General features: G+C 30.5%; 1 protein-coding gene across 1 annotated transcript in view; it reads right to left on the bottom strand.

The window, feature by feature from the left end:
- LOC145322226 (L-tyrosine decarboxylase-like) overlaps nt 1-12,351 on the bottom strand; it is a 44,347-nt gene extending 31,996 nt beyond the window's left edge. The window contains exons 1-5 of the mRNA XM_080164081.1: nt 12,277-12,351; nt 11,370-11,421; nt 10,153-10,211; nt 975-1,041; nt 601-671 (exon numbers count right to left, since the gene is read on the bottom strand). Coding sequence (XP_080020207.1) covers nt 601-671; nt 975-1,041; nt 10,153-10,211; nt 11,370-11,421; nt 12,277-12,345 — 318 coding nt within the window. The 5' untranslated portion in view covers nt 12,346-12,351. The remainder of the gene's footprint in view (nt 1-600; nt 672-974; nt 1,042-10,152; nt 10,212-11,369; nt 11,422-12,276) is intronic.
- Between the last annotated feature and the right edge of the window lie 700 nt (nt 12,352-13,051).

Genomic DNA, 13,051 nt, shown 5'->3' with positions numbered 1-13,051 from the left:
ATATTTATAAAAAATCGATTAAAATTATTGTCAATTAAAGATATTTTTATGTTATTTGTTATGGATATTCACATCCAACAAATTAATAGTAGACGCATTTTTGGCAAAATGTTTTTTTTTGTTCCTCTTATGTCATAAATACATCCAATATTTTTCAGCATATGTCAAAACACTTCCAATATATTTAAGCCCATGTCAAAAATACACCCGAGACTGACAATTACACAGCCATACTTTTCAATTATCAAATAAATTAAACTTGCCAAGCAAATTATTTTAATTAAGCTTTTACAGCACTTTTTAATATAGTTTTTAATACTGTTTTTAACGATCACGTTTTAAGAGTTACCTAATGTAATTATTTTTTCTGTGAATAAAATAATAATTGTTTAAAATCTTGTAAACTTGTTATTAAAGCGCCACTTATGTACATTTTGTTGTTATCAACTGTCTAAATAATGAGATATACAGCCACTAATAGTATTTTTGCAAACTTTTGCAAAGTTATCGAACCGAGAACGCTAAAAATTAATCAGTAGCCCCGTATACTTTACATTAATATCAACATTGGCTTCCTTTTCCTAAGGTCCAATAAATTACCTGTTTGTAGGAATCTGAGTTTTTAATGTTTTCTGTTATGTAGTTGGGATCTAGCGGGAAATATTTGAACTAAATTCATTCAATAATACTCATTTTCTCAAAATTCAACACCAATTCCATTTTGGTCTGCCCGAAGAAAGAAAAATAGCCTGTTTGTTTATAGATTAGAATTAAAGGTTTATTAGGAACAACGATATTTGGAGAATTGACTAGCACAGCCCAGTTTATTACAGTGATTCTTTAATAATACAAACCCCAAAAAATATTAATAACGTTAATCCAAAAAACTTTAAAATTACAATTGCAGTAAAGCTAACTGTGTTTCTAAATAAATGCTAAATCAATTAATTTTAAATGAAAAAAAGTATTTTCCTTTCTGAAGTCCACATGTTGATCAATAGAGAAGTTGATCAACTTTTTCAACAGGTTTTCATTCTCTGCCTAAATAAAAAAAAATCAAAAATATTGGATCATGGAAAGAAAACAAAGTTGTGGGTTTCGTTGATAGCTTTTAATAGGTTACTTTAGGTTGGATAAATGTTAATGATTGACCCATAGGGCTAGGAAATTGGCCCGGCAGAGATAAAGTCTCGCAGTTGCAAGAAATAGGAGAAAAAATACTTTGAAAATACGAAGAAACCCGCTACTTCGTTTTCTTTCCATGATCCAAAATATTTTATCTTTGTATTAGCTTTGTATTTGAAGGATTGGGAAAGGCCAGAATGATATCCAAAAAACCCTCCAAAGATTTAAATCGAAAAATTGAATATACGAAACCCATCCCGAGACCTATCTGATTCTTCCCAAAATGGAGAACTCATCTGGTTTAGTAGTTCAGAATCTTAAGCAAGATAAAAAAAAAACTTTGCTTCTTTATATTATAGGATTATAGTTTTTCTACGGATTATAAAATCCATAATAAGCTCTAATCGTAATTACACAATATACAGTAATTATACCAGCCAAACTTTGAAACTGGAGTAAGTTTGAAGTAGATTTTATTATATTGAAACAGTCTCAAGATATCTGTCTACAAAGTAGATGACCATTTGCCAGAGGAATATTCAAAAGAACTAACGTTTACTCTTCAATAAAACTTACGAATTTCTGAAATTATAGCATAGATTTGCTACAAATTATGAGTTTGTTATTATTCAAAATTAAAATACAATACCATCATTCAGATGCCATACCTAGTAAAACTAAAATTCAACAAAGTAAAGTTGACAAATTTATCACAACTTAATAGGATTTTTTTTTGCAATTATAATGAAAATTGTTTAACTTCACTATAACTAAGAATTAAAACATATGTGTAATGATTCATGTATGGTTATGATAGGTTAGGTAGGGTTAATAAATATACATTAAATAAAAACAGACATTCAACTGATAATTTTATTTATAAGAATATTGTAGAATATTAGCTACTTCTTTCCTAATTACAAAGTTTTCATTCAAAAAGTCAAAAAAAAGTGTACCTATATATGTTAGTTTTAAATCCAATACGCAAACAATTTTATGAAATAAATAAGGTGGAAGCACCTCCTTTTATCTTTAAACTAGTATTCTACTTATATCGCGTAAGTGCTATGCTACTATATTAACATAACTAGCGGCTTCGCCCCTAGCCTCTAGGGGTTGTACCCCAAGAGGTTTGATCAAACCAATTTTTCGTAATTTAGATTTAAAAGATAAATCTAAAAAAAAAATTTTCTTTGGGGGGGTGGGAAAATTTTTGTTTTTATAGGGTGGGGGGGGGGGATAGTCGAACCCACTATTTTAATTTTAGTTTTAAAAAGAAAAATATTTTTTTTGGGGGGGGTCATTTTTAATTTTTTGGGGGGGTTGGGGGTGTCCCACCCCCCCAAAAAATAGTTATAAACCTTCCCGGGACCTTTGAGAAGCTACCCTGTAAAGGAGAACCCGATCAGTTCAGCGGTTAGCGAGATCCTTCGCTACAAACAAACAGACACACAGACAAACAAACAGACAGACATCGTTCTACTTTGTATTATAGATTATCCTTGTTGTTAAAACCTTTGGCCCCAGAAACCACGCGACTGTCGAATCTTCTTGTATACTCGCCTCTGTGTCTAGCCCGCCTCCGATAACAGAGTATTTGCGACTCCGTCGGAACGGTGTTTTTAACTTGGATTTTATCTTTGACAACCGCAATTAGTTTTATAGAAATATAGATACCATAAAATAGCATATACATATATCCCCTAAATAACAATTCATAACAAAGATATTTAGGAAAAATTTGGGGTTGGGGGGGGGGGGGGGATTGGGGAAGAGGGAAGTCGATCCCCCAACTCTTAGTTTTAAAAAGAAAAAGTTTTGGCAACTTTCTACGAAGATAATACAGTAAGTAATACAGTAGCACCGCCTAGCGACACTTTCAAATATTTTATGATTTTTCTTTTATTGGAGCTAAAATAGCTATTAACCTTGCCAATACCTTTGAAAAGCTACACTGTACAAGAAAGCCGTTTTAGTGGTTAGCGAGATCCTTCGTTACACACAGAAACAGACCCTTTTTCTTTATTATAAGGATTGCTTTCTGCTATTGATTGTGTTAAAATAAAGCTTTTAAAAAATAAGCCTAAAAATACTATTTTAAAGTATCTATTTTTCTTTAAAAAATTCCTTATGTTTCTTATACAAAACAGGTGTACAACTTGGGACATTGCATTGAGAACAGGGCGCCGAGTTATTAACTTCAACATTATTGTTATTTGTTTCAGTTTCTGTTACAGTAATTATGTTCATTTATGGGTTATCATTAAATATGGTTTCCTATATATATATGCCCAAGAAATCTAAGGACATTGTATTCAAAAGAGCAGAGATTATACAAAAATAGCTTTAAACCATTTTAATACTCAAATCTAAAACTAAATTAGCCTAAAACTACCACAGGATCTAAGTGAAGCTTACATGAAATAGAGCACTAAATCGGTTAAGTAGTTATTGAGATCTTATGCTTCAGACAAAAACCCTTAATACTATATCTAATAGGAGTGAACTTATTTAATCCTTAAAAATATCAGCCGTCCACCTCAGATAGGAGTAAAGAAAATAATAAAACCTAAAAATCTAGGAATCGAACTAGCACCCCAACCAATAAGCAAATCTCAATAAAACTTTATAAAAGTATGCAGAATATGAAAGAATTCAATCACTGAAAATTTCAGCCGTCTATGTTAAATAGGAGTTAAGATAATCATAAAAACTTAAAAATATAGGAATCAATCTAGCACCCCAACCAACTGACGAATCTTAATGAAACTTGGTGAAAATTTGAAGACTGTTAACATAATTAATCCCTGAAAATTTAATCTTTTATAGGAGCTGAGAAAATCACGTTTCCCCCTTTCTGTCTCAGATGGACAGACGGACTGACGGACATTCAAAATTATAGAGTAGCTTCGCTACTAAAAAGACCTATACTATACAAACACGGATCCTAAGTTGCCAAACTTTCTAAGCTAGAGAATGAGAGACCATGCTTTTGAACTATTATATAGTTTTATTTCTATAGTCAAGTCAGATGTGCCCTCCCTCCATTAGAAGATCGACATTAAAATGATAAAACACTAATTATGTTTTTAGCACAATAAATTTGGTTCTAAAATATCATGTATGTAATGTAATTATGATGCAAAATTTTCTTTTTTATTATCTTTTTTTAAATTCTTAAAAAAAGTTGGAAATATCTTTTGCTAGTGTCAATAACCTTTAAACAAGGACCACTATGTTGATAAGAAGTAAAACAATAACAAGGTAAATAAAATGTAAAATTGTCATAATGCCATCCCTATTTTTCGCCACTGCTGATGAATATCTGTGCACGTAACTGATATGAAGCAATTTATTCTTAGAATTGTTAAGATAAGAAAGACATACTACATCTTTTGACTGTAATGTTAATTCATTGGCTAATTTATATGTAAACATAACTATAAAGTAGCTGTGCTACTTAAAATTGACACAATATAACTCGTCTCGAGTCTGTTGCATTTTTTTCTTGAAAAACAAATAAAATTGAAAAACGATAAAAATCCGATTTAAACGGTCAGAAATTCTGCGAGCAATTATGCATTACAATAAACTTGTATAAGGATTAGCTCTTCTCACTCTTAGTTTGCGTGTGTGTATGTGTGCGTCTGTGTGTGTGTGCATGTGTGTTTGTGTGTGTGTAGGTGTGTGCGCGTGTTTCACAATCATTATATGAAAGTGACAGGATTTCTTGTCTGTCTGAAGCTTAAGATCTTCATAACCGCTGGACCAATATGTTTCCCTTTTACAGGTCCAGTGAATGATTAACTTTATAGCTATTTTTAGGCAGAAAAATGACTCTTCCCCCCCCCCCCCCCCCACCTAAGTGTCCTCTATGGGAGAAGCAGCTAGAAATTTTGACTTTTAGTCATTTAGAAAAATCAATTGGTAAAAAAAATTACGTCAAATGACCCCTTGACTTATCAGTAACTCCAAAGTAAAGGAGAGTCATATCGGTCAATTAGTTAGCAAAATCTTTCAGTACAAATATATTGACAAATAAACATCCTGATGAGAATAATCTTTTTTTTATAAATATCATTGTCTATTTATATAGTCATATTGGGAAAAAATCAAACTTGTTTAATTTTAATTCACGACAAATTGCAGTTTGGATTTCAGAAGATATTTGTATTATAGATTAAACAAGGACAATAAACACTTTTGTAAATTGAACCCATTTTATCAAGTTTAAAATAGTGATAATTTTAGGGTACAAGTAGATTAAAGCAAGAGACTAAATTACAAAATTTGCAAATTTTATTGTGTTTTTAATGAAAAATAATAATTTATTTGATTTCAATTTAATGTATTTTGAAAAATAATAACTAATTCTGTGTAATATTAATCAAATAATAAAAACAATTTATGTATCTCAGTTACTCTATGAATAAGTATTTCCTTAATTTATTAAGAGATTATCAAAGCTTTTCCGGGAGGGGTGGGGGGATGGATTAATGGATCCAAAATTGATTTGATGAAAAGTTGCATATGTTTGCTATTTAAAAAGACAGAAAATAGAATTTACGTTGGTTTAGACATTCTCAAATATTAAAAAATGTTTTAAAATAATGAAACTGAAAATTCCTATTCTGTTAATTATTTGCAATATCTGCTAATAATTTAAGGTCACAATTTTTAGCTAGAGCATTTTGTTAGCTCTTATTTCTTTGCTTCTTATGGAAATAATTAACCTTGTTTAACTATCTTAATATTCATCATTCATTGTATCCTTCTTAAAAGCAGGATGTGTTTTGTTATTATTTTTTATTATTTACTTTTTAAACTTTTTAAATGATTTTTAATATTTGATATTAGTTAAAAATTGTACTATTTACTATTAAGAAAATGAATAATATAATATTGATAATTTTCATAGGTAGTGAAGCAATATAAAAAGCTAGCAATCTATAATATGTTAATCTTATACAGTTAGATTGTTTTATTTGTGCTTTTAAGAAAGTTTATTTTATTAAATAAACTGATGATTGGATATTTCCTTGTATAGACTTTATCCTAGCTGAAAGTGCAGACGTTTCTAGTTATAGAGTAGCTACGCTAATAACAATAATTAAAACCCGGGATCTAAAGGGATAAGACAATGGCCCATAAATTGATTTACATCCTCAATGATGAAACACAAAATTACCCCTTCTGAAGATTAAAATTAGTGGTTTATATGTTTGGACACTCAACTTTATCAACCAATTAATCAATATTTAAAAGCCAAAGAAAAAAAAGAAATCATAAAACTTTGGGGACTGGTGTAATAAACAGCCATTGTCATCTCCCTCCCTATGTAAAATTACTAATTTATCATTAATTCGACATAATTATTTCCTTTGATTTCTTTCACAGTTTTTTCAAGAGACTTTGCAATTTTTTGCCAAACATTCATTTTCTTCAGATTTCTGTATTGGTAGATTTATATGAATTTACAGGGTGTTTTTTAATGGAACAAAAATATTGCTTAATTTAACCCACTTGCCATTGACAGAAGTTAATAATATATAACTTAATTTCTTCATTGGGTTGGGGAGTTTTGTATAAGAAAAAATATTTAGCGATTTTGAACAAATTATACCTTAAAAACCGGTTTTTCCAAAGTACCTATTTTTGGAAGATTTTTAGATCATGTCCATTTTAAAGAGAGTGCAAAAATGCGTATATTTTTAAAATTCGAATTGCGTGGCTCTTGTTAAAATGTTATGCATACCGTTAGAATCGTCATATACTCTACTTTTTGGAAATATGTGTAACATTTGTATTTGTAATATAGAAGCTACGTTGAAAAATGTAAAAAGGTTGAAAAGTTAAGTTAAGTAAGTTGGGATATTTTAACACATAGCTCCTAAACTTTATGTAGCACAGGAATTGTTCTTAAATATCTGAAACAGACAATATAACTAACGAACATAAAAAGAAACATAATAAGCAGAATATTGATTTAAAGGTATAAACAAATTTGGGAAATTCATTCCTAGGACAACAAGGTACAATATTTAAGTCAAATCATCTCTATTTTAAAGTTAGTATGTACTATTTTAATAGGTAAGTACTATAAAAATTCTTCATTTACAGAATTTTTCAGCAAGTTTGATTCCAATTTGTTTATACCTTTAAATCAATATTTTGCTTTTTTATATTCGTTAGTTTTATTTTCTATTTTAGAGCTTCGCTTTTATGGATGTTGTCATCCTTATTGTATATAAAACTACCAATACAGAAATATGAAAGATAGAATCACTTTATTTCTCGTATTCATTCGAATCCGGTGGATAAGAACCGGTTCTCATCCATACGAAAAATCTATGTCTAGCATCGTATTATAACCAGCTTTGTACGAGAAATAACTATTAATACTACTTAGTATCACTATCTTAATAAACTGATAAAGTCAATGGTCGAGAAAATTAGACAATTCCAAATGTTAACCAGTCACAGACTTTTTACTAAAAATTGCTGCTTTTTCGTACTGTTATTGTACAGTAATTAATAATAATAGGAACGGCTATTATGAATATTTCATATTTGGTCAATGCAACCGATTTATGCTAATTTCTTGTGGCGTTTTTACATTTTAGCACATTTTGAGCTATGTGATAACTCTAATTTATGAGATTATAAAAACACTATTGCAAACAATTAGTAAATTTTACTGTGGTAATACGGCAACAGACGGACGGGCAGTTTACAGAATTGCTACGCAGTGACTTATCATAACAAGCCTTCTGCACTAATCCCATTATATCACCATTTACCTCATGACCGCCGGTGACCCCGCTGTCCAGCGGTCAAACTGGCCTGTCTAAATATGGGGAGGGGCACGGACACGCAGCTATCACGCGCCCCTCACGCAATTATACAACCGGGAGGCGCTGCCTCCTCTTTTACCACAGCTACCCCCACAGACTGTCTACCGCCGTGGGCTAAGCCCTTGTGTCCCACACCCCCTTCAAACCTAACCTATTGTTATAATCTGTTGTATATATATAGTAAACATCCATTGTAAATATTATTCAGTTAAATATATAATTTCTGTATGACTAAATCCTGCTAGTTTGTTTTGGTAGAATACTTCAAGGCTAGGGCTCGTTGGATTCGAACTCGCAACCGGTGAGCTGAAACGCTTCGGCTTACCACATTACCACTACTGGCTGTGGTTTGCCTTTAATCTTTGAATGTAAAGAATTTTGAAAATTTGTGTTTAGTTATTGGTTTTATATAAATACATGAATCAACAACTATTATGTATACTAGAGGAGTCATAAAGAAATAGCATAAAACCATCCTTCCTTAAAATTGAGATCTCATTCGGCTTAGTAAGAATCTTTTTTACTTAGTAAGAATTAATGATAATACTTTGATTTAATTAAGAGGATTATTTTCCACATATTAGATTATATACGTATCTTATAAAATAAAGCTAATTCTTCCAAAAATCAATGAAACTAAAATCTGTATTGTATGTTAACTATTTTGATTGAATGTCAACTTGTAGAATTAAGTACGTTTACAATTTTTCTTAAAATTACTCAGGGATATAGAAATAGGACCCTGGAGATTTCTAAATCATTTTTTCAATACAAAATTATATAATTCGTTTAAAATAATAAAGTTTATCCAAATCAACAAAATAAATTCCAACCTATAATTATTTTTGAACTGAACATATTTCTCTGCGGTGCTCTGCGTGCGAGGCTTTTTAACCTTTACTTAATCTAACCTTAAAAGCATCACAAATATGTATCACATATACGATACTTTTTATGGTCGGACAATGAACTGTTCATGATTTGTTCTATCTACCTCTTCCCTAACCCCTGAATGTCTGAATATTAATTACTTTGATAATAACATACATTTCAATATTCCAAAATATTCATCACTGAAATATTTGGTGTAAAATTAGGTCCGCAATATATTGTCATAGTCACTAGGTATCATATTAGAGAAATGTTTCATATTTGCAAAACTCGCGCTATGAATAGAATAAACGAATGTGTTAAATATTGAAACTGAAAGGAAAAAAATTGCTGTACACAATGGGATTATAATATTGGCCCGCGGGTTCTCAACCTGATTTTTAGTTTAAAGCAGACATCATATTATTTAAAGTAGTTAGGGTTCTTGTATGACACGTGAGATTACTTAACTTATTGTGTTTCCTGTTTTAGGTATGCTTCAGATAGATCCTGTGATGGTTTCAGGCTATTTTATTTTTAGATATTAGTTTTGTATTGGGGAAGCTACTTTCTAGGCCCTCTCGAGTCTCAATATAGAGCCACAAGATGCTAGGGGCGTAAACAGTTGTACTGGTCTTGTTTCCAATTAAAAGAATTTTTTTTTAAATGAAGAATGCATTTTAGAAAACATTTCGAAAACAAATCTTCAATTTAATATTTACTCGCAATTTTAAGCTCTCGATTGTAATATAAAAATTAATGCATTTAGCGGAATTATTTACACACCGGTCTACCATTTATTGTGCATATCATTGTCGTATAAACTGCCATAGGTGTTCAAGTGCGTGCGTACAGAAAAAGGGGCAGGAATCTAAAGGGATACGAAAATGCTCGATAAATTTATGTACATCCCCAATGCAATGTTAATACTTACAATTTCAGTAGATTACAATTAGTGGTGAAACGTTTTGACACTAACTTAATAAACCAACCAATTAAAATTTGTTAAAAGTCCCCAAAGTTGTTAAGCTAACGAATAAGAAAACATTATTATGAAACTTTGGGAACTAGTGTAATAAACAGCCCTTTGCCCCCCCCCCCTCCCTCTCTCTCTATGAGAAAGGGTTACAATTACCCAAATTTTAAGTAAGACATTTACAATATTTTTTGGTAATTAACATAAATTAAAAAAACTTTACTGACCAAAAATAAATGGTGAATATAATGCTTCAAATTAATCCAAATGAATCATAACAAATATGTTTTAGTTTACCTAATATCCCAATCTAAATACCGTGATTACCTTTGGACCAAGAAAGAAAGCTCCAGTTGCTGGCCAGATCTGTAGGGAATCCCCATCAGCTAAAACAGTTTTATAAACAATAAATAAAATGTTTTTATTGATTGTGCTAGTCTTAAATATTTATGGATATATAACTAAACTTAATTTCTTTTTAATGATATATATATATATATATATATATATATAATAGCGAGCCTTGACTCATATCGATGAAAGTTTCCATCGATACGAGTCAAGGCTCGCTATATATTTAAGGTAAGCCTCGATGGTTATGGTTCAAGGCCTAAGCTAGCAAACCAGTGATACATCCTATAATTCATATTTTTTGGCGGTAAATTTCTATTATATTATACAACTAGAGTTGGCTCGATATAACTATCTCCCTATTGGCTAGTTTTCTATACCTATGCATATATATTTCTCAATAAATCTATTTTCCTCACCCGGCATTACTATTTAAACGGAAGTAAATATTTAATTATTAAATGATCTTAAAAAGATCTTTTAAATTATATTTTTTTCTTTACATTACCATCACCAAAGGGTTTATTATATGATTACAATTTTAGTTCAATATTTAAACACACAAAGTGTCGCCACAATCGAATTCTTTTAAAACAGAGTTTTCTTAAATTTATTATATCATAAATTTAAATTTTCTTTTTTATGATTAGAAATTAAATACTTCATTATAATGTAAATAGCAACATGAAATGAAAAAAATGAATTTGTTTTTAATAAAGTAAAATAATGGGTCTTATCGTTCTGGGCAATGAGAGTTTATTATGGATTATTGGAGCACTATGAGTTTTCAACGAATAGTCCTTGGAAAACTTGAGCTCGTTTATAGACATTTATTTCCTATATAGATCTGACATGGATCTTGAAGCAATTAAGCAGGCCGTTTTGTACAGGTTAAAAATTGGAAGATTTCATTAAATAAAAGTTATCGCAAATATACTTAGTAAATAAATGATTTTTCAATAAAGATCATGACAGGTTTTGATCCATCTGAAACAAATCGAATTCAGAGCAATACTGGAAAAGTTATTCTAAAGAAAAGCTATAGTTTTCTGCCAGTCAAAATTAATACTTAGTTTTAAATATTTATTCAATAATTTACATAGTGTAAACAAACTACGACGCAGGGCTCACCTACACTTACTATTTAAACCCTAAAGGAACTATACAGCGCTATTTATATGATAAATATTTACCTATAAATTCTTGCTCTACCTCATCGTCTGTTGGAATTACTGACGCAACTGTCTAAAAAAATGTATAAGTGTCAAAGCAAGAATAATTATAGCATCAATTCAAATTTAAATTTATTCCCTTCTTTTTATAGGCACTATAATGAGCTTCCATAATTACAAAAGTTAATAATCTAGGAAAATTTGAACAAGCTGTAAGTGACAGTTGGTTGTTTTATCCATAGAATGTTCGGACGTACAAACTTAACCTTAACTTTTAAAGTACCCTGCAAATATAAACTATGATGATAAACCTTCTTCCAACCATTGCAAAAATTATTTAAATATTGTTGGTTGGTCGGTTATTGAGATGTTTTGGGCAACTTATACCAATAACAAAATTAATTTGGAAAAAAATCACGAAACCTGGGCGTGTTTTCAGCTGTCGTTGGGGGGTAACATCGTAAAATTGACGACCTCTCCATTTGCCCCCCACATATTGTTTTAGATTTATTTCTCTTATTGGTTATACCTTATAACTGTGTTTTGGGACACACAGTACACACGATTATTACTGTTTTTAGTTGCTTCGCTCCAAGAATCTAGGGAAAGGCAGGAATGTCATAAAAATGGCCAAAAACTGGCAAAATATATTTAAGAATTTTTCCTGAAAAAAAATACAACCAATACGTACGGATCAACAATTTCCGAGATCTTTACCTTTAGACAAACTAACTTTACTACATTGTATTATAGGATTGATTCGCTCCAAGCCTTTAAAGAATTGCAGGGGAGGACAGAAAAATAGCCTAAAACCGCCCAAATATATTTATGGATCTTTCCTGAGAAGTACGGCCAAAACGGACGAATAATTTATGAGATTTTAATCTTCAGAAAATCAAATATTATTATAGTTGGATAATAATTTAACCTTCAAAACTTGAAAACGTCTCCTGCTCATTCTAGAGCTACTTCGCCTTTTTAGTTCAAAACTTGTCATTTTCGAAAATCTGAAATTAATACTTTTATTATCAGGTTAAATTTAATCATATATATATATGAACTAGCGGCTTCAATAAAAACAAAAAAATGGAGCTCCAACCACTAATTTGAAACTGATTTAAGAAAATGAAAAAAATTGAAGTATGGTAATCATTGCATTTCTGAATCTGCATTGTTTATATAAAGGGTGTTTAAAAAAAACCAATCGCTTCACTCTTTTCCATATAAACCCTACAGTTTTGGTCAAAAACTAACAAAAAATGACCCAAATCATGTCCAAGCGATGATAATGAGAAAACACTATTGAATTTTGATTTCTACTCACCTCTCCTGAGCACTACAGCTCGAGTCCTAGCCCTTATGGAAATTTTTCCCTATGTGGAGAGTGCATTTTTTATTACAAATTAAGACAGTTTTGTCTTTTTTTAAAAAGAATAAATTGTCTAAAGTACTTGAAATCTTGTAGATAGACCCCATAATGTTTAGCGTTTTTGATGGGGCATATAAAGACCTTTTTATAGACGCCTTAACCAGATTTCTGACTCCATCCTTGCCAATTTGGCATTAAAAAGACAGACCAATCAAACATTGAGACATGACTGCTCTGTCTTAAAAAAAAGAACAAACTGTCTTAAGAACTTAAAATCTTGTAAATAGAACCCATAATGTTTAGAATTTTTGATGGGACATATAAATATCTTTCT

Source organism: Acartia tonsa, chromosome 6, assembly GCF_053477335.1.
Source record: "Acartia tonsa isolate MP-2025a chromosome 6, ASM5347733v1, whole genome shotgun sequence".
Lineage (NCBI taxonomy): Eukaryota > Metazoa > Arthropoda > Copepoda > Calanoida > Acartiidae > Acartia > Acartia tonsa.
Note: the sequence above shows the minus strand (reverse complement) of the source record. Positions and strands in the feature narration are given on the sequence as shown.